Below are 20120 nucleotides of genomic sequence, written 5' to 3'. Positions count from 1 at the left end.
GGAACTCAGCCATCGGCTTGCCCAAAATCTCACAGACGCCTGAGAATAGAACCCAGGAGTCCTGGCTCCCAGCCCCTGCCCTAACCACTAGACCCCACGCCCTTGCCAGAGCTGGGGATAGAACCCATTGTACATCATCCATCCATCCCCCCCACCAGTCAACGGTGCCCCCCAGTCAACGGCACCCCCCAGTCCCCTCTTCTGTACTGGAAAAAGGCCGGGGGCCTGACAAATGCCTCCACCACACAGATGGGGCTACACCCCCTTAGCAAGCATGGTGGTGCTGCCCCCCACTTCCATGTGCCGGGAGTGGGGCTCAGGATCTTAGGACAGCCCCGCACACCCACCAATGCACTGAGGTTGCACCTGCTCTTCTAGGTTAGCGAGTAAGCAAGTTTTGACTCTTGGGGAGACATGCACCCAATCCAGAGGGGTGATGGGAAAGGGGTTGGAGTGCAGTGGTGGGGCAGGGCAAGAGGGAGGAGAGGGTGTTCCCCACCCTGCCCTAGAGTTTAGGACTGTTTGCCAACTAGAGAAATGCGCATGGCATGTCTGTTCAACCGCAGACCACTTCCCCCCCACCCAGTCTGCTCCACCCTGTCCGGCATGGTGCCCCAGCAAAGGGGTGGAGACTGTTCTCCATGATCACTGCTGGGCCACTGGGTGCTAAAAAAAGGGGTTCAGAGGCTGACAAGCTGGGCCTGAAAGGAGGAGGGGTGGATGATGATGCAGCTGGCTGGGCCTGAGGGGGAGAGGGTGACACTGAGACTCCTTGGGCTGGGGGTGGGGTTGGAGGCTGAGACCAGCTCTCCCCATCCCCCATCTGCTCAGCCCAGCCTCCACATCCACTTCCTGGGTCCCCATTCCCACCGCCTGTGGGGCTGGTTGCCATGACAACAGGCTATTGTTGGAGCTGTTTGCAGCCTCGGGCTCCCCCCACCCCATGAATGGGCATCAGGGTCTGGAGTAACCCACTGGCCCCTGCCCCCTCCTGGGACTGCCCTGTACATGGCTGAGCAACATAGGGCCCAGGCACCCCCCCCAGGCTGTGTGTGCCCCTCAGTGTGGGGTGAGGGGAGAGTTCCAGTCACCTTTGCTCTATTACCCCGCAATCGTCCCCCACATTAGCTCATGCATATGAGACTAGGGGGAGAAGCTGGGGGTCCCCAGAGCTGCCCCCTCCCAGAGTAACTGGTGCATATGGAATTGGCGGGGGCTGCTCCCCGCTTCGCTTTGAGCCCCCCCCCCCAGTGGCGCTGGGTGAGGGCAGCGCACCTGGCACAGGAGGGGTTAAGAATTTTGCAGTGGCACCTGCGGTCTCTGGCTCTCCTGGCGGGGGGGACGGCTGGGGGGGCGAGCAACCATCGGCGTGAACGAAGGGTGTGTGCGCCCCTGCCCAGCCCCCCGCGCCGCCTGCTGAGACCCCCGCCCAGCCTTCTCGGTCCGCTGCCCCCCCCCCCGCACCTGCTGCATCCCCCCCAGCCTGCTGAGACCCCCGCCCAGCCTCCTCGGTTCGCTGCCCCCCCCCCGCACCTGCTGCATCCTCCCCCCAGCCTGCTGAGACCCCCGCCCAGCCTCCTCGGTCCGCTGCCCCCACCCCGCACCTGCTGCATCCCCCCCAGCCTGCTGAGACCCCCGCCCAGCCTCTTCGGTCCGCTGCCCCCCCCGCACCTGCTGCATCCCCCCCAGCCTGCTGAGACCCCCGCCCAGCCTCCTCGGTTCGCTGCCCCCCCCCGCACCTGCTGCATCCTCCCCCCGCCTGCTGAGACCCCCGCCCAGCCTCCTCGGTTCGCTGCCCCCCCCCCGCACCTGCTGCATCCTCCCCCCGCCTGCTGAGACCCCCGCCCAGCCTCCTCGGTCCGCTGCCCCCCCCGCCTGCTGAGCCCCCCGCCTGCTGAGCCCCCCGCCCAGCCCCCTCGGTCCGCTGCCGTCCCCCCTCCCCCCTCCCCCGCCTGCTGAGCCCCCCGCCCAGCCCCCTGGCCCGGGGCGCCCCCCAGCTGCGGGGCAGGCGGCCCGGCCGGGGCGCTCCATGCGGCGGGCGGAGCAGGCGGCGTTTGGACCCGCACGACCCTCCCCGAGCCGGCAGCGGGAGGAAGTCGGGGCGGGGGGGTGATAAGGAGACACAAGCCGCATTGTGCAGCCCGGCCGCGTTTGAATATCGCCCAGCACAGGAGCCGAGCGGAGCCGGGTGAGCCGCGCGGGGGGGACCCGGGCCTGCCCCTCTAGGGGGCGCCGGCCCCGGGACGGGGGGCTGGCTGCTCAGGGGCCGGGGAGCGGGACGGGGCCTGCGCCTGCCCCTCTAGGGGGCGCCGGCCCCGATCGGCCGCAGGGGCCCAGGGAGTGAAAGTCACTCCCACCTGTGAGACGAGTTTACTGGGGCTCAGCCCCGTGTCTCTAGCCGGACGGCCCCGGTCACACCGATTTCCACCCCTCACCCCATCACACCGACCCCCCTTCACACCATCCCCCTCCCCTGCCCTATCGCACGGACCCTCCTGCCCCCTGCACGCCACCCTTCCTGCCCACTTCACCCATCACACCAGCCTTGTCACACTGCTCCCCCTGCCCTCCACCCACTCCCCCCATCACGACACCCCCTCCCCTGCCCCCATCACATCAGCTGCCTGCCACTGTCACACCAACCCCTGGCGCCCTGGCTGGTGGGGGAAGGGACTGCACTTCCCCCCCACACACAAGGGAGGAACATGGGGGCTCTCCCTGTGCCACCCCCACTTTGGGGATGGGTGGGGGCTGCTGAGCTAGCACTGCCCTGGGTTATAATCCCCAATTAATTGTGGGGGGCTGAATGGGGTTGGAAGGGTGGCGGGTGGACTGGGAGGCATAATGGGTGGCTAATGGGGGGCTCTAAAGGCAGTGATGGGGGCAGGGAGCAGGTGCCTCAGAGCCATAGCTTAGTGGTCCTGACTGAAGAGTGGGGGCCCATATCACCGGGGAGAGGTGCTTTCATTTTGGGTTCAGTATGGTTGTGCCTGTGTGTGCACAGTACACTATGGGCCAGGTGTGTGCACTGCGGTGTAGTGCATGCAGCATGGCCGTGTGTGTGTCTGTGCACACAGTACACTATGGTCGAGGGGTGTGCAGTATAGTGCATACAGGATGGCTGTGTGTGTGTGTCTGTGCACACTGTACACTATGGTTGAGGGGTGTGCAGTGCAGTATAGTGCATGCAGGATGGCTGTGTGTGTGTGTGTGTGTGTGCACACAGTACACTACGGGCCAGGTGTGTGCAGTGCGGTATCGTGTGCAGCAGAACTGTGTCTTGGCAAAGCTGTGTGATAGTGCGTGTGTGTGCAGTGCGACTGTGTGTTTATGCTGCATACAGTGTGTACAATGTGTGTGTGGTGGCGTGTGTTTATCCCAGAGATGACTGTGAGGCAACTGACATTTGGCAACACTGTATTTTGATTGATATTTTGCAACATGGCTGGTGCCTATGTGAGAGACATGCAGTTAGTAGGAGGTGCTGTGCAAACAAACAGCCAGATGGAAAAGAGGGACCGTCCCCCCAAATGCCTTTCGTTCAGTCCTCCCCCCTCAGCTCACTCACTCAGTGTTGCTTCTATTCCTCTTCTAACTAACCATGAACAAAAAGCTGCCTAAAAATAACACTGCAAGAAACCCCAACCGTCAATTTACAGCGTGGTAAGTTGCACACACAAAAGCTTGTCTTAAAAGATTAATAATAATCTTGTCTTACTACAGAGCAATTACACAAAGGGATCCCTTGCCTGATGCTGAGATGCAGACAACTCTGGGGTGGGACATGGGGGTGTTTATACAAGGAGCCCTTGCCTGGTGCTGAAATGCAGCCACTTCTGGGGAGGTGCTGTTTATGCAGGGATTTACAACACAGATCTAAACCCATTCCCACTGGATCCCAGATACGCATGGCACCTTGCGCACCAGGCCCCTGATCCGCCCCCTCCTCCCCAATTGCTAATCCATCAGGAGCTGTTCCCTAGATTCCAGCTCTGCACACAGTGAGCTCGAATTCCCGAGATGTGAGCCCTTGTCTAAATTAATCTCTCAGCCTGAGTCACTGTGGCCGGATTCCTGGGTCCTTCATCTCTCTCCAAACATTCCTTGGTTCTGGATCTGACCCAATCCCCTGTTGTCACGTTTAACCCTTAGATAGCTTTACCGGGGGGATAGAGCCCGGGAACTTGCTTTCCACCTAGGATCACCCCCTCTTTACAGCCCCCCAACCAAAGAGCAGACAGTCCCCCGCCTCTCCTCACCCTCTAAGCGATGTTACTATGCAAAAGGCCACTTATAAATTCCATCCCGGTCCTTTAACAGCCACGGGGCTCAGAATAGCTCAGCGGGCCCCAGCTGCAGGAGCTGCTCCTTCGGGCTTTGTGCAAGGTCAGAAGAACTTGGGGCTGGGTTCCAGGATGCCTGGGTTCTGTCCCCAGCTCTGGGTGGAGAGCAGGGTCTAGTGGAGGAGAGCAGGGGGGGCTAGGGAGCCAGGACTCCTGGGTTCTATTTCCCCACTCTGTGATCATGGGCTAATCTCTCTGCTGCAGTTTTTCCTGCTGGGATGTTGTGAGGTTGCACATGCTTTGTGTTTTTAGGGTCAAAGTGGCAGACTGTAACTTAGAGGAGGAAGGCCCATTTCTCATTCCCCCATCCCCAAGCCAGCCAGTCTTCCCACCCCGGAACCAAATCGGAGTCCGTGCTCCATGGAGGGGAAAGGCCCCACATACTTCTACACTCCCAGGGGCAAAGCAGGGCCCGTCTCTGACCCAGGCCAAGGCAGGAAGCCAGGATGGAGGAAACATTTTGCAACTTTACCCGAAATTCTCTAGCTGTTTTGTTTTGCAACAAACTCTCCCTCCCCCAGTGTTCACAGCATCAGGGCGAAGGGAACAGAAACTCCCTAGACCCTGGACAGCCTCCCTTGGCTGATCTCTGCAACTACCCCTCTGGGCAGCGTTGACCCCTGTGCACCTCAGCCTCAGGCAAGTGATCTCTGTAGAAACAGCTCCCCTGCCCCAGAGGCGGCTGCATCTCGTAAGAGTTATAACTCTAGCCCCATCTCCTCTTTCAGTGGCAGGTTCTCGCCAGGGATCCCAGATCTTAGGGGGCCGCTGACACATTGCCCCTGAGCTGGGCAGCACTTGTCTGCGGTGGGACCCCAGGCTGGCAGAGGGGGAGCTGGCCGGCGCGGGAGGAGCAGAGATGAGCGAGACACTGGACCTGGACAAGGGCTGTACGGTTGAGGAGCTGCTGCAGGGCTGCATTGAGGCCTTTGGTAATGCACTGGGGGGGAGCTGTTATTTAGGAGCATGTGTGGGGAGAAGGGGTTGTTGGTGCAGGTGGCTGTAAGGGGTGAGGTGGGATGTGAGCCTGGGGAGGTGGCATATGGAGGGCTGGGGCTGCCCAAGGGGTTTGGGGTTTTCTTCAACCTATAGGGTCAATTGTCCTGACCCCTAGAGGGTGCTGTGCTGCAGGGAGTAGGGCGGGGACTCAGCCAGGGGTGCTCTCCCCCTTGTAATCAGTGCTGACCCCAGTGAGGGGCTGGGGGCACTGTGCTGTGGGGAGGAGGGTGGGGGCTCAGCAAGGGGCGTTCTCCCCTTGCAATCAGTGCTGACCCCAGTGCCCTGGTGAGGGGCTAGGGGGCGCTGTGCTGCAGGGAGCAGGGTCAGTACAGGTTGCTGTGCGGTGTGTGTGTGTGGGGGTCTCTCTGTGGCTACAGTGGCAGCCATACAGCGAGTCTCGGAGACTGGGGCAACAGATGCAGGGTCCTAGGGCTTGTGCCCCGGGGCTAAGAATAGCTGTGTAGACACTGTGACCTGGGCGGGAGACCTCCGCCCCCAGGCTTCACAGCCCGAGCTGCAATGTCCACACAGCGGTGTCTGCCCAGCAATGTCTGCAAGTCTGCGGCCGAGCTCTCAGCCTCACTGCCAAAGGCTGTGCAGATGTAATCTGAGTGCGTAGGGGGCAGGAGTGAAAGTAATTTACAGGACTGCCGGAGTCCTGAAGGGGCGTGGCCTCAACCAGAAGAGGCGGGGCCTCTCAAGATTTAAAGGCCCTGGGGCACCGGCTGTGGCTGGGAGCCCCAGGGCCTTTAAATCAACCCGGGGTTCCCAGATGCAGAGGTGACTGGGACCCCCCCAGGGCTCCGGCCGCCGCAGAGCTCTGGTCCCTTTAAATCCCCACCGCAGCTCCGGCAAGATTCAAAGGGCTCTGGGCTGCCCGCAGCCGCGGGAGCTCTGAGCCCTTTAAATCCGGCCCCAGCCCGGCCTCCTGAGCTGCGGGCGGGATTTAAAGGGCTCTGGGCTGCCCGCTGCGGTGGGGATCCCAGAGCCCTTTAAATCCCCTCCGCGGAAGCCAGTGCGGTCCGGCACGGTGTACTGGCTCTTGCCGGTACGCCAGACCAGACCGGACCGGACCGGCTTACTTTCACCTTTGGTTGGGGGCCAACAGGGGGTGCTGAGTCAGGGAGGAGATCACTGGGGTCTCTGGGTTGGGGAGTCAGTGGGGGTCTCTGAGCGGGTTGGGTTGTAGGGGGTCTCTGTGTGGGCGGGTTGAAGGGTTTTGGGGGGATCTCTGAGCAGGGTGGGGGATCTCTGAGCAGAGTGGGGGATTGCGGAGGTTTCTGAGCAGGGTGGGGTCTCTGAGTAGGGGGTGGGGTTGTGGGGGTGGGGTCTCTGAGTAGTGTTGGGGGTTTCTGAGTGGGATGAGGGGTCTCTGAGCAGACTAAGAGTCTGTAGGGGGTCTCTGAGCGAGGTGGGAGGTTACGGGGGGGTCTCTGAGAGGGGTGGGAGGTTGTGGGATGGGAGTTTGTGGGACAGGTCTCTGAGCAGGGTGGGTGGTTGCAGGGGGTCTCTGAGTAGTGGGGGGGGTCTGAGAGGGGTGGGTGGTTGTGGGATCTCTGAACAGGGTGGGTCTCTGAGTAGGGTCCGGGGTTGCGGGGGTGTGTGAGTAATGGGGTGGGTCTGAACGGGGTAGGGTGCTGTGAGGGGTCTCTGAGTAGTGGGGAGGGTCTGAGCAGGGTGGGGGGTTGCGGGATCTCTGAGCGGGGTGGGTGATTGTGGGAGGTCTCTGAGTGGGGTGAGGGGTTGCAGGGGGTCTCTGAGCAGGGCCTACTCTCTCTTGCAGACAATGAGGGGAAGGTGCGGGACCCCCAGCTGGTGCGAATGTTCCTGATGATGCATCCCTGGTACATCCCCTCCTCCCAGCTGGCCGCCAAGCTGCTGCACATATATCCTTATGAGCCCTTCACCCCCCTTCCTGCACCTCTTTCCCTCATTCACCCTCCCACCTGCCTTGGGGCACCCTACTGCCCCCCTTTCCCTTCTGGGCACCCCCTCCCTTCACAAAGCACGTATCCCTGGCTGGTGAGGACAGAGCTAGCTTATTCTTCTAGCTGGCTGTCTCCCCAGCTGGGGCTCACCGGGGGACCCCTGCAGGACCGGGGGGTCCACATACATTTCAACAACACCTCAGACCAACAGTGAGGAGTTGATTGTGCATGTGAAGGCAGAAGGCAATCTGGGTGAAAGTGACACTATTTCATGACTCTAAGGAAAGGAAGGAGTGGGGGCAGCAGGATCAGGACAATGGGCTTCAGAAAAAAAAAGGCCTTCAACAGATCAGAGAACTGGGAGCTAAGGTCCCAGTGGAAGCAAATCGAAGGGAGAAAGCTGGGAGTTTCTCAGCGAGACAGTGTTAAAGGCCCAACAGCAAAGTAGGCTGATGCGAAGGGAAGACACGAAAAGGCCAAGGTGGCTCCCTCTGGAGCTCTTTAACAATCTTAAAAGCAAGGAAGAATCCCTCAAAAAGTGCAGATGTGGACAAGAGGCGCACAGAAGAATTGCACCAGCAGGTAGGGGCAAAATCCGAGAGGCTAAGGCACAAAATGAGTTACAGAAAGGCAGTCGGAAGAGGTTCTTTAGAAACACTGGGAGCAAGAGAAAGATGAAGGAAAGTGCAGGTCCACTGCTTTCTGAGGAAGGCGAGCTAGTTGATGGCATCAAGAAAGCTGGGGGGTTTAATGCCTATTTTGCTTCAGTCTTCACTAACATGGTTAATGGTGACAGGTACTCAGCACAATGAATATTAACAAGAAGGGGGGAGGAACGCAGGCCAGATAGGGAAAGAGCAGGTTAAAGAGTATTTAGAGGCGTTCAGTCTATTCAAGTTGGCAGGATCTGGTGCAATTCACCAGGCGCTGAAGCAATCTGGGAGCTGTTAGCGATTGTCTTTGAGAAATGGAGGACGGATGAGGTCCTCGGGGACTGGCGAAGGGCAGACATAGCACCTGTCTCTAAATGGGGGAACTCAGAGGACCTCAGGGATTATAGACCAGGCAGCCTAACTTCCAAACTTGGCAAGACACCGGAACAAGTTCTTGAACAATCAGTTTGTAAGTCCCTGGAAGATAATAGGGTTATAAGAAATAGCCAGCGTGGGTTTGTCAAGAGCAAATCCTGCCAAACCAGCCTAATATCCTTCGTTAACAGGGTTACTGGCCTAGTGGCTGGGGGGAAGCAGTAGACATGATAGATCTTGATTTTAGTAACGCTTTTGACCCAGTCTCATAAGCAGACTAGGGAAATATTGTCTAGATGAAATTGCTAGAAGGTGGGTGCAGAACTGGTTGAAAGCTGCTCTTTGAGGACAGTTTATCAGTGGTTCTCTGTCAAACCGGGAGGATGTATCGAGTGGAATCCCAGAGGGGTTAGTTCTGGATCTGGGGCTAGTCAATATTTTCATTAATGACTTGGGTGATGCAGTGCAGAGTAGGTTTATAAAACTGGCGGATGACACTAAGCTGTGGGGGTTGTGAGCAGTTTGGAGGACAGGATTAGAATTCAGAATGACCTTGAGAAATTGGAGAATTGAAAGAAGAAGATGAAATTCAATAAAGACAAGTGCAAAGGACTGCACTGAGGAAGGAGAAATGACAAAATGGGGACGGACTGGCTAGGTCAGAGGTCGGCAGCCTTTCAGAAGTGCTGTGCCAAGTCTTCATTTATTCACTGTAATTTAAGGTTTCGTGTGCCAGTAACACATTTTAATGTTTTTAGAAGGTCTCTTTCTATAAGTCTATAATATATAACTAAACTATTGTTGTATGTAAAGTAAATAAGGTTTTTCAAATGTTTAAGAAGCTTAATTTAAAATTAAATTAAAATGAAGAGCCCCCCGGACTGGTAGCCAGGACCCAGGCAGCGTGAGTGCCACTGAAAATCAGCTCACGTGCCACCTTCGGCACACGTGCCATAGGTTGCTTACCCCTGGCCTAGGTGATAGTCCTCTTGAAAAGGATCTAGGGGTTGGCTCACCAAGGGAATCTAAGCCAACAGTGTGATGCCATTGTGGAAAAGGCTGTTATTGTCTGGGCTGTGTTAACAGGAGAGGCGTGTGTAAGACACTGGAGATGTTACTTGGCACTGGGGAGGCGTCAGCTGGAGTACAGCATGCAGGTCTGGGGGCCAGGCTTTAGGAGAGCTGTGGAGAAAGTGGAGAGCATACAGAGGCGAGCAACAAAAATGATAAAAGGTCTAAAAACCTGCCCTGGGAGGAAAGGCTAAAAAGCTGGGCATGCTTAGGCTTGAGAAAAGACGGGGATGGGGAGACACCTGCTGACCGTCTTCCAATATGTTCAGGACTGTTCTGAAGAGGACGGTCGTCAGCTGTTCTCCACGTGCACTGGAGGTAGGACCAGATGTCATGGGCTTAATCTGCAGCAAGGGAGAAGTAGGTTGGCTTTTAGGAAACACTTTCTCAGGCTAGTTAAGCTCTGGAACAGGCTTCTGGGGGAGGCTGCGGACTCCCCATCACTGGAGGTGGTAAGAACAGGCTGGACAAACACCTGTCAGGGATGCTCTGGGTTTGCTTGGCCCTGCCTCAGCACGGGGGGCTGGACTTGGTGACCTTTGGAGGTCCCTTTCAGCCCCGCATTGCTGTGTTTCTAGAACACTGACTCCTCCTAGCCGGGTCCAAGGGCCCTAAAGCCATGGCCCAGCTCCACCCCCAACTCCTCCCCCTTTCTCCCCCTTCCCCCAGTCTCCTGTGCCTGCAATGTGGAATTCACCTTAACTCTGCCCTTGCACCTACCAAGAGTCTCGTAGCTCAGAAAGCAGCTCCCTGCAGGTGAAAACCTGCCACCTGGTGAGGTGAGTCTGGAGGAGCCCCACATTTCTGGGCAGCATTTTCAAACCTCCGGGGCAAAGCTGGCCCCAGTGCGGCATTCAAGGGCACACTGCTGCAGGGAGCAGCAGGGGACTCAACATAGGGCATCTTTCCACCGGGTGAGGGATCCCTGTATAAACAGCCTCTGTGCCCCACCCCAGAGGCAGCATCATCTCAGTGCTGGGTGAGGGATCCTTGTATAAACAGCCCCCACATCCCACCCCAGAGTTGGCTTCATCTCAGTGCTGGGTGAGGGATCCCTGTACAAACAGTCCCTGCTCCCCATCCCAGAGGTGGCTGTGTTCCGCGTGTTGGCTGTCGTTACCCCTCCCCCCGCCCCCCCCAGGTACTGGATCTCAGCATTCCCGGCGGAGTTTGATTTGAACCTGGAGCTAGCAGAGCAGATCAAGGAGCTAAAGGAGGTTCTGGGCCGCGAGGGGAACCGGCGCCACAGCAACCTCATCGACATTGAGAATGTGTATGTGGTGGGGGTGGGAGCACGGGGAGTGGAGGAGTTGGGGGGGATCTGAGAGGGTGTGGGGATGGGGTTGAGGTGGTGGGGAGCTGAGGGAATGGGAGGGTCAGGGATAGGGGTGAGGTGTCCCAGAGCAGCTGTCACCCCGACAGCACCCTGTGTGTGAGCAGGGGGCCTGTATGGGCTGAGGAGGGAGTGTGAGCTGGGGCACAAGCATGTGTACAGGGGTGTTCCAGTGCACGCTTGTGAATGTGTCTGTTGTGTGTGTGTGTGTGCACTGTGCATGTGTGTGGGGGAGTGCATGGGGCATGTTTGTGTGGGCATGAGCGGGACATGCACATGGGAGTGCTCAGGACATATGTATATGTACGTGGTGTGTGTGTGAATGCACGAGGTGTGTGTCTGCACATGGTGTGTGTGTGTGTGGGAGTGCACAAGGTGTGTGTTTGCACATGGCATGTGTGCATGTGCACGGGGTGTGGGAGCTCGCAGGGGTCTCTGGGCTGTGCATACATGTGCGAGAAGAGCATGTGCCGGCAGTTTGGGTGCAAAGACTGGCTTGGCTCTGACATTCCCCCTCTGGCTGTGCCCCCCCCAGCCCTACCTACAAGTGGAAGCGCCAAGTGACCCAGCGCAACCCAGTGGCCCCGAAGAAACGCAAGATGTCACTGCTCTTTGACCACCTGGAGTCCTCTGAGCTGGCGGAGCATCTCACCTACCTGGAGTACCGCTCCTTCTGCAAGATCCTGGTGCGGGGCGGAGACCCTGCGGCAGCCAGGAGGCGCTGCCAAGGGGCTGGGGAGGCTGCTGGGGGTGGAGGGCTGCTTTGGGAATGACCTTTCCTCCCCCCATGGGGCAGGCACTTCCCCACCCTCTATGTCCGTGGGGCAGGCACTGAACCCCCATGCTCCCCCCTGGGGCAGGCACTGCCACAGCCCCTATGTTACCCCCCCCCCCCGCGTGGGGCAGGCCCTGACTCCCTGTTTCCATCCCAGTTCCAGGACTATCACAGCTTCGTCATGCACGGCTGCACTGTGAACAACCCCATCCTGGAGCGGTTCATCACCCTTTTCAACAGCGTCTCACAATGGGTGCAGCTCATGGTGCTGAGCAAGCCGACCGCCCAGCAGCGGGCGCAGGTCATCACCCGCTTCATCCTGGTGGCGCAGGTGAGGGGCCCCTCAATCCTGACCCACAGCCCCCTGCTGGCCCATTGTATGCTGAGCCCCAGCTGGGCTCCAGGTGTGAATGTCCCCCGGGCCCCACTCCTCCATCCTTGGAACTAATCTGACCTCTGTCTCCCCCACCCATCTCCACCATCCCTCGCTGGCTCCCCCTCTGGCCGGCCATCCCTGCAGAGACTCCTACAGCTGCAGAATTTCAACACGCTGATGGCTGTGGTGGGGGGGCTAAGTCACAGCTCCATCTCCCGCCTCAAAGAGACCCACAGCCACGTCAGTTCTGAGACCACCAAGGTACAGGGTGCAGGGCCGGGGGGAAGTGGGCCAGGGTGATACTCGAGGGGCTGGGGCAATGCTGAAGGATGGGATGACAATCAGGCGTTGGGGTGGGGTTGGGATCTTGGGGGGGTCTGGGACAGTGTTGGGGGGCTGGGGGAGCTCTGGGGCAGGGTTCGGGTCGGGAGAGCTCTGGGGTGAGGTTGGGTTCTGGGGTGGTGTGGAGGGCATCGGGAGAGCTCTGGGGTGGGGTCAGGGGAGCTCTGGGGCGAGGTTGGGGTCTGGGGTGGGGTTGAGGGGTCAGGGGAGCTCTGGGCTGGGGTTGGGGGATCGGGGGAGCTCTGTGGTGAGGTTGGGGTCTGGGGTGGTGTTGGGGGTTGGGGGATCTCTGGGGTGAGGCTGGGGTCTGGGGCGGGGTTGGTGGGTTGGGAGAGCTCTGGGGTGAGGTTGGGGTCTGGAGGGGTGTGGGGGGTCGGGAGAGCTCTGGGGTGAGGTTGGGGGGTCAGGAGAGCTCTGGGGCGAGGTTGGGGTCTGGGGCGGGGTTGGGGGTCAGGAGAGCTCTGGGGTGGTGTTGGGGGAGCTCTGGGGTGAGGCTGGAGTCTGGGGCAGGGTTGGGGGGCCGGGAGAGCTCTGGGGTGGGGTTGGGGTCTGGGGCGGGGTTGGGGGGTCGGGAGAGCTCTGGGGTGGGGGTGGGGAGCTCTGGGGCGGTGTTGGTGGGTTGGGAGAGCTCTGGGGTGAGGTTGGGGTCTGGAGGAGTTTGGGGGGTCGGGAGAGCTCTGGGGTGAGGTTGGGGGGTCAGGAGAGCTCTGGGGCGAGGTTGGGGTCTGGGGCGGGGTTGGGGGTCAGGAGAGCTCTGGGGTGGTGTTGGGGGAGCTCTGGGGTGAGGCTGGAGTCTGGGGCAGGGTTGGGGGGCCGGGAGAGCTCTGGGGTGGGGTTGGGGTCTGGGGCGGGGTTGGGGGGTCAGGAGAGCTCTGGGGCGAGGTTGGGGTCTGGGGCGGGGTTGGGGGGTCAGGAGAGCTCGGGGTGAGGTTGGGGTCTGGGGCGGGGTTGGGAGAGCTCTGGGGTGGTGTTGGGGGAGCTCTGGGGTGAGGCTGGGGTCTAGGGGGGGGTTGGGGGGTCGGGAGAGCTCTGGGGTGGGGTTGGGGTCTGGGGCGGGGTTGGGGGGTCAGGAGAGCTCTGGGGCGAGGTTGGGGTCTGGGGTGGGGTTGGGGGGTCAGGAGAGCTCGGGGCGAGGTTGGGGTCTGGGGCGGGGTTGGGAGAGCTCTGGGGTGGTGTTGGGGGAGCTCTGGGGTGAGGCTGGGGTCTAGGGTGGGGTTGGGGGGTCGGGAGAGCTCTGGGGTGGTGTTGGGGGAGCTCTGGGGCGAGGTTGGGGTCTGGGGCGGGGTTGGGGGGTCGGGAGAGCTCTGGGGTGGGGTTGGGGTCTGGGGCGGGGTTGGGGGGTCAGGAGAGCTCTGGGGCGAGGTTGGGGTCTGGGGCGGGGTTGGGGGGTCAGCAGAGCTCTGGGGCGAGGTTGGGGTCTGGGGCGGGGTTGGGGGGTCGGGAGAGCTCTGGGGTGGGGTTGGGGGAGCTCTGGGGCAAGGCTGGGGTCTGGGGCGGGGTTGGGGGGTCAGGAGAGCTCTGGGGTGGTGTTGGGGGAGCTCTGGGGCGAGGCTGAGGTCTGGGGCGGGGTTGGGGGGTCGGGAGAGCTCTGGGGCAAGGCTGGGGGTTTGCTCTGGGCGCAGCCCCTGACACCCCCCCTCGTCCTTCCCAGCTGTGGGAGTCCATGACGGAGCTGGTGACCTCGCTGGGGAACTACAGCCGCTATCGGCGCCGCCTAGCCGAGTGCGTCGGCTTCCGCTTCCCCATCCTGGGCGTGCACCTCAAGGACCTGGTGGCTGTGCACGTGGCACTGCCGGACTGGCTGGACCGGGCCCACACCCGCGTCAACGGCACCAAGATGCAGCAGCTCTTCGGGATCCTCAACGAGCTGGTGCTGGTGCAGAGCATCAAACCGCCCTTCGAGGCCAACATGGACCTCATCAACCTGCTCACAGTGAGACCCTGCACCCCCATTGCACCCCAACTGCTGGACCTCTCACTGCACCCCCATAGTACCACCTGCACTCCAACTCCTGAACCTCATTGCATTCCGATTGCATCCCAGACCCGCCACTGCATCCCTCATTACATCCCAACCTGCAGTGCACTCCCTTCCACCCGTAACTCCCTGCACCCTAGACCATTAAACCGCTCTCCGAGGCCAACGCCAACCTTGTCAGCCAGCTCCTGGTGAACCCCCCAACCCCACTGTCTGATGGGCTGTGCTCCCCCAGGTGTCGCTGGATCAGTACCAGACGGAGGAGGAGATCTACCAGCTGTCGCTACAGAGAGAGCCCCGTGGCAAGTCGGCCGTGAGTGCGTGTGTGAGTGCACAATGTGGTGTGACCTGTGCCCCGTGCCCCCCAGGGCCATGACCCTTCAGTTGCCCCCTGTGGGGAATGGGGGGGAGCAGCAGGCCATGGCGTCTCTGTCCCATCCGGCCCCAGCAGCTGGTTCCCAGGCGCATTCGCAGCTGCCTTCCGCTCTGCTCCCTGGGGGCTGAGCTTCCTGTCCAGAGAGAGGGGGCTGCCGGGTCCCACACGTTCACTAACACCCTCGAGCTCCAGCCCCTGGGGCTGCAACACCGGGCGAGGGATCGTGGTATGAACAGCCCCTGCGCTCCACCCCAGAGCTGGTTGCATCTCAGCGTTGGCCAGGGGATCACTCAGAGAATATGTCTCTGTATGTCCATGCAGCCATCCAGCCCCACTTCCTGTTCCCCCCCAAGCCGACCAGCTGACATAGATGAGTGGGCCTTGGCTGTGAAACCCAAACCGGACCAGACACTGGTGCGGACACACATTGAGAAGATGGTAGAGGTGAGAGCAGGGGCCTTGGACACCATGCTCTGAGTTTCTGTGGGTGGGGGGCGCTCTGAGACTGTGTGTCAGGGCAGGGTACCTTAAACTGACCCCCCCCAAGTCTCTGCTACCCCCTGCAGTCTGTGGGGGGGGGCGGGGGGAGCGGCTCTGGGGCTGCATAGAGGGTGGCGTACCCCTCCCTCTGCTCTCTGCTGCCCCCTGCAGTCCATGTGGCCTGAGGCCGGGAGGAAAGACCCGGGTGCGGGGCTGGCAGCCCGGGGGCGCTGCAGTACCCCCCCGCCCCACTCCTTGTTCCTGTGCATGGGGCTGTGTAGGGGGTGGCATACTGCTAGGGCTGACTCTCCCTCCGCTCTCTGCTGCCCCCTGCAGTCCGTGTTCCGGAATTTCGACGTGGACGGAGACGGCCACATCTCCCAGGAGGAATTCAAAATAATCCGCAACAACTTCCCCTACCTCTGCAAATTTGGGGACCTGGATGAGAACCAGTGAGTGCACAGGAAGGGGGGAACCCCGTGGGCCCCTCACACCAGAAGGAGGGGTGAGGTACTGGGGCCAGGCCTCCTCCTAGAAGCCTCATCCCCCATAATGCTTTCTTGCTTTGTTGGAACCTGGGAGTCCTGACTCCCAGCCCCCAGCTCTACCCCCCTGACCTCAGGCCCCACCCAGAGCCAGGTGCAGACCCCGGGCATCCTGACTCCCAGCCCATAGCTCTGACGCCCTGGCCCCCACTCCCTGTCCAGAGCCGGGCGCAGACCCCGGGCATCCTGACTCCCAGCCCCCAGCTCCGACGCCCTGGCCCCCACTCCCTGTCCAGAGCCGGGCGCAGACCCCGGGTATCCTGACTCCCAGCCTCCAGCTCTGACGCCCTGGCCCCCACTCCCTGCCCAGAGCCAAGCGCAGACCTGGGCGCCCTGGCTGCCAGCATGACGCCCTGTGCCCCCAGGGATGGCTGCATCAGCCGGGAGGAGATGATCTCGTACTTCATGAAGTCCAGTGCTGCGGTGGACGGGAAGATGGGCTTCATCCACAGCTTCCAGGAGACCACCTTCTTGCACCCTGTGTCCTGCCGTCACTGCAAGAGCCTGGTGAGCCACTGCTCCCCCCTGGGAGGGTGCAGGAGGCTGGTTGCTCTGGGGGCTGCCCTCTGTGGCCTCCCCATGAGAACACAGGACCCCCAAGCTGCCACCCTCCATAGATTGGGGGGCTTGTTCCACATGGGTGCCCCCGTTTCCCTTCCCCCCCATAATGACTGGGGGGGTTGATTCCGCGAGGGAATATACCCCCTCGTTAGTGGGGTGTGTTGCAGCCACGGAGAGGGCAAAAGGGGGTTAGACCCCTGGGACAGGGGCAGAGGAGATGACTGAAGAGACGCAGACCCCGTCTCAGCACACAACAGCTTGTCCCGGCCTAGTTATCACAGGAGAACCCCTTCACCCAGAGAGGGCCCAGTTAGACGGGGGTAAAGGACTTCGCTGTTCTCAGAGGATGAGTTCTATGGGGGGAAGGCACCTTTATCCTAGGATAACTGTGCAAGGGATCCCTGTATAAGCAGCCCCCATGCCCCCCCAGAGACAGCTGCATCTCAGTGCCTGGTGAGGGAATCCCTGTATAAACAGCCCATGTGCCCTACCCCAGGGCCAGCTGCATCTTAGCACCAGGGGAGGGATCCCTGTATAAACAGCCCCCACCCCAGAGTCAGCTGCATCTCAGCCAGGTCAGGGAACCCTCTATACACAGCCCGTGTCCCACCTCAGAGGCAGCTGCAACTTAGTGCTGGGTGAGGGATAGCAATATAAACAGCCCCCACCCCAGTCATCTGCATCACAGCAGAGATAAGCGTCCCAGTGTCAGCTCATCCCCCTCACCAGCATTGGTCGATGCTCGGCTTGTCTGTTCCATGGGAGATCCCGAGAACTGTACACTTTGAATTGGGACAGAAAGCTGAAACGAAATCTTGTGAAATTAGCTCATTTCAACTGTAGCGATTCGACTGCTGGAGTGTAACTGAGCATGCCCCCTCCCCACCTCGCTGACCCCATCCCCTTGCATCTTTCTCCCCAGATACTGGGAATCTACAAACAGGGGTTAAAGTGCCGCTGTGAGTATGGGGGGCAGAGTGGGGAGGGGGCTGCCTGGGTAAATTATGGGTTCCTGGGGGGAAGCTGTGGCTGCGCTGTGGGAAAGAGGCTGTGGGTGGCTGTATTCTGGAGATATAGGGGTGCATTGGGAGTATATAGGGAGGCGTGAGCTGTGGGGGAGCTGGGAGTGCTTTGCAGAAGATGGAGTGGTGCATTGGGGGCACTGGGTCGTGGGGTGCACCAGGGGAACTGGGGAGCTGGGCTGTGGGGGTACAGGGGGGGAGCTGGGCTGTGGGGCTGCACCAGGGGAGCTGGGGCTCCGGGGCTGCACCAGGGGAACTGGGGAGCTGGGCTGTGGGGGTGCAGGGGGGGAGCTGGGCTGTAGGGGTGCGCCAGGGGAGCTGGGGCTCCGGGGCTGCACCAGGGGAACTGGGGAGCTGGGCTGTGGGGGTGCATGGAGGAGCTGGAAGTGCAGGGGGAATTGGGGAGCTGGGGCCAGGGAGGTGTGTGAGGCACCTGGGCATATGGGGAGGTGTGGGGCCTTGGGGGGTTGCACCCAGGGGAGCTGCAGGGCCCACTCCCCTGACCTCCCTTGTTGCCCCCCAGGCTGCGGCGTGAACTGCCACAGGCAGTGCCGGGAGCACCTCTCCCTGGAGTGCCGCAAACGGGCCAAGAGTTTCAGCCTGGCCAGCCCTGCCCACGTCCCCGCCCGCTCCTTCAGCTTCTCACTGCCCCGCCCGGCCTGCAGATCTCCGCGCCACACAGGTATGGGCACCGGGGGGCAGCCCCACCCACCTAGCCCAGAGCCAAGGGCGCCCCCCATCCCCTCCAGCACTCCCCTACTAGAGCTGGGAGAGAACCCAGGAGACCTGACTCTAGCCCCTCCCCCGCTCTCGCCATGGCCCTGGTGTTGTGCCGGAAGCCAGCTTGCAAGCCCGATAACACCTCCTCCATGCGATTTCCTGACCCCGCCGAGGCCTCGGCGCTGGCCCATAATGCTGCACTATGCTGCTTCCTGTTTGTGTCGCTGCAGATGGTGCGGAATGGTGCTCTGAGCCCTGGCAGCTATTTTGAGACACCCCCATCATGGGCCCCTGGCAACCAACACATTGTGTTATCCCAGCCTGCTTCCGCACAGGCTTCCTGTCTACACAGCCCCCACATCCCACCCCAGAGGCAGCTGCATCTCAGCGCTGGGTGAGGGACCTCAGTATAAACAGCCCTCACCCCAGGGCCAGCCACATCTCAGTGCCAGGTCAGGGATCCCTGTGTAAACAGCACTCCCACCCCCCAGGAGGCTGCATCTCAGCACTGGGAGGGGTCCCTATACAAACAGCCCCCCTGCGCCCCCCCAGAGGAGGCTGCATCTCAGCGCATGTGAGGGATCCGTGCTTGTCAAAGTGCCTTGGGAGTACTGGCCATCATTAATCCTAGCTGAGTGGCTCCCCCGTGTGGTGGGAGTGTGGGCTGCTCCGTTGGGGTTGCAGCGGCAAAGAGCTATGTGTGTCTCTGCAGAGATCCGCGAGGAGGAGGTCCAGGATGTGGAGGACGGGGTTTTCGACGTCCATTTATAAAGACAAACACGTAAGAGCGGAAGGGAAGGGGGCCTAGTGTAGTGGTTCTCAAGCTTTTGTACCGGTGACCCCCGTTCACCCAGCAAGCCTCTGAGTGCAACCCTCCTTATACATTAAAAACACAGTTTTATATTTAACACCATTCTAAATGCTGGAGGCAAAGCAGAGTTTGGGTAGAGGCTGACAGCTCGCGACCCCCCCACGTAATAACCTCGTGACCCCCTGAGGGGTTCTGACCCCAGTTTAAGAACCTCTGGCCAAGTGGGTAGAATGGGGGGGGGCAGGGCTCGAAGGTTTTGCTCTGGGCTCTGAGAGGGGAGTGGTCTGTAGTGGTTAGAGCTAGACTGACCCCTCTGCTCTGTGTGTTTTAGGGTCTGCTCTTCCTCACCAGCTGTGGCTCTTCCTCCCAAGCTGGGATCTCCTGTCCCCCCCCCAATCTGCCAGCTGACTTCCCGGCTCCCCCACTGTGGGGTGACACAGAGACGAGGCAAAGGGGCGTCTGAGGAGAGGGCGTAGGGCAAGGGGGAGAGACGGCCCTTCCAGTGGGTGCAGAAGCTGCTCTGGGGGCAATTGGATGGGTCCTTTACTAGTTGAGGGGGCGGGGAGGTGGCTGCATGTCAGGACTCCTGGGTTCTATTAATGGGGGATGGAGACATGAGTTAATGTGGGGAGGGGGTTGTGAAATTAGTAAGATCTCGCCTGACATCCCTCAAACACATCCTCCTGCGCTCCAGCATCAGGGTCCAGTGTGGGTCTGTGGGAGGACTTCCCCATCTCTGGTGGGAGCTGCCTGGGGTATCCCCCCTGCCCTGCAGGGAAGAGGAGGTTGCCTGGGGCCCGATACATGTGGCTGATGATGGAGGGGGAGTGAAGGGGGTTGGTTTGGGAGCGGGAGGGTGGGGTGTGGGTCACAGTCAGGACACCCCCCTTCCCCTGTGGGCCCAGCTGTAAAGATTCCTTGCTGTGTATATTTGTACCTAACAACAGGATTCAGAGATGTAATAAATATAATAAAACCAGTGGTCCCAGTTCCCATCTGTCCCCTACTTGGGTCCGTCTGTCCATCTCACAGCCCCTGCCCCCCCCCAGCTCATATTGGGAGCCCCCTGCCAACCCCAGCCCCATCTCTGCATCTTTCCTGTCCCCTATCAGGGGGTAGCCATGTTCGTCTGTATCCACAAAAACAACAAGGAGTTTGGTGGCACTTTAAAGATTAAGATTTATTTGGGCATACGCTTTCATGGGTAAAAAAATCTCACTTCTTCAGATGCAAGGAGTGAAAATTACAGATGCAGGAATTATATAATGACAGATGAAGAGAAGGGAGTTACCTCACAAGTGGAGAACCAGTGTTGACAGGCCTTCTGGAGCTGAGGGATGGCTGGGAGGGGAATGGGGTCTAGTGGTTAGAGGGCAGGGCTGGGGGTCAGGACTCCTGGGTTCTATTCCCAGTAGTGGGAGGGGAGTGGGGT

General features: G+C 60.4%; 1 protein-coding gene across 2 annotated transcripts; it reads left to right on the top strand.

Annotated features, from left to right (window-relative positions):
• Positions 1 to 2088: 2088 nt before the first annotated feature.
• Positions 2089 to 19667, top strand: RASGRP2 (RAS guanyl releasing protein 2). Of its 2 annotated transcripts, none has more exons than XM_045025487.1 (17): positions 2089 to 2188; positions 5072 to 5275; positions 7126 to 7228; positions 10086 to 10148; positions 10511 to 10642; positions 11238 to 11388; positions 11635 to 11808; positions 11998 to 12114; positions 13847 to 14128; positions 14409 to 14486; positions 14871 to 14993; positions 15366 to 15481; positions 15940 to 16081; positions 17058 to 17094; positions 17681 to 17839; positions 18590 to 18658; positions 19020 to 19667. In XM_045025487.1, the coding sequence occupies exons 2-16, from the start codon at positions 5203 to 5205 to the stop codon at positions 18646 to 18648; spliced, it is 1809 nt and encodes a 602-aa protein (XP_044881422.1). In that variant the 5' UTR covers positions 2089 to 2188; positions 5072 to 5202; the 3' UTR covers positions 18649 to 18658; positions 19020 to 19667. The 2 variants fall into 2 exon arrangements, with proteins under 2 accessions (XP_044881422.1, XP_044881421.1); XM_045025486.1 differs by having other exon boundaries at positions 14409 to 14498.
• The last annotated feature ends 453 nt before the right edge of the window (positions 19668 to 20120 follow it).

Source organism: Mauremys mutica, chromosome 7 (assembly GCF_020497125.1).
Source record: "Mauremys mutica isolate MM-2020 ecotype Southern chromosome 7, ASM2049712v1, whole genome shotgun sequence".
Classification (NCBI taxonomy): domain Eukaryota; kingdom Metazoa; phylum Chordata; order Testudines; family Geoemydidae; genus Mauremys; species Mauremys mutica.
The sequence above is the reverse complement of the archived record's forward strand: the minus strand, read 5'-3'. Positions and strand labels throughout refer to the sequence as shown.

What these genes read in the sequence shown, in the direction of transcription:
- RASGRP2 (XM_045025486.1), top strand. Translation starts at nt 5,203, where the DNA reads ATGAGCGAGACACTGGACCTGGACAAGGGCTGTACGGTTGAGGAGCTG. An exon ending in AGTCGGCCGTGAGTGCGTGT is followed by an intron (nt 14,499 to 14,870) that starts GTGAGTGCACAA and finishes ATGTCCATGCAG; the next exon opens with CCATCCAGCCCCACTTCCTG. An exon ending in GCCGTCACTGCAAGAGCCTG is followed by an intron (nt 16,082 to 17,057) that starts GTGAGCCACTGC and finishes CTTTCTCCCCAG; the next exon opens with ATACTGGGAATCTACAAACA.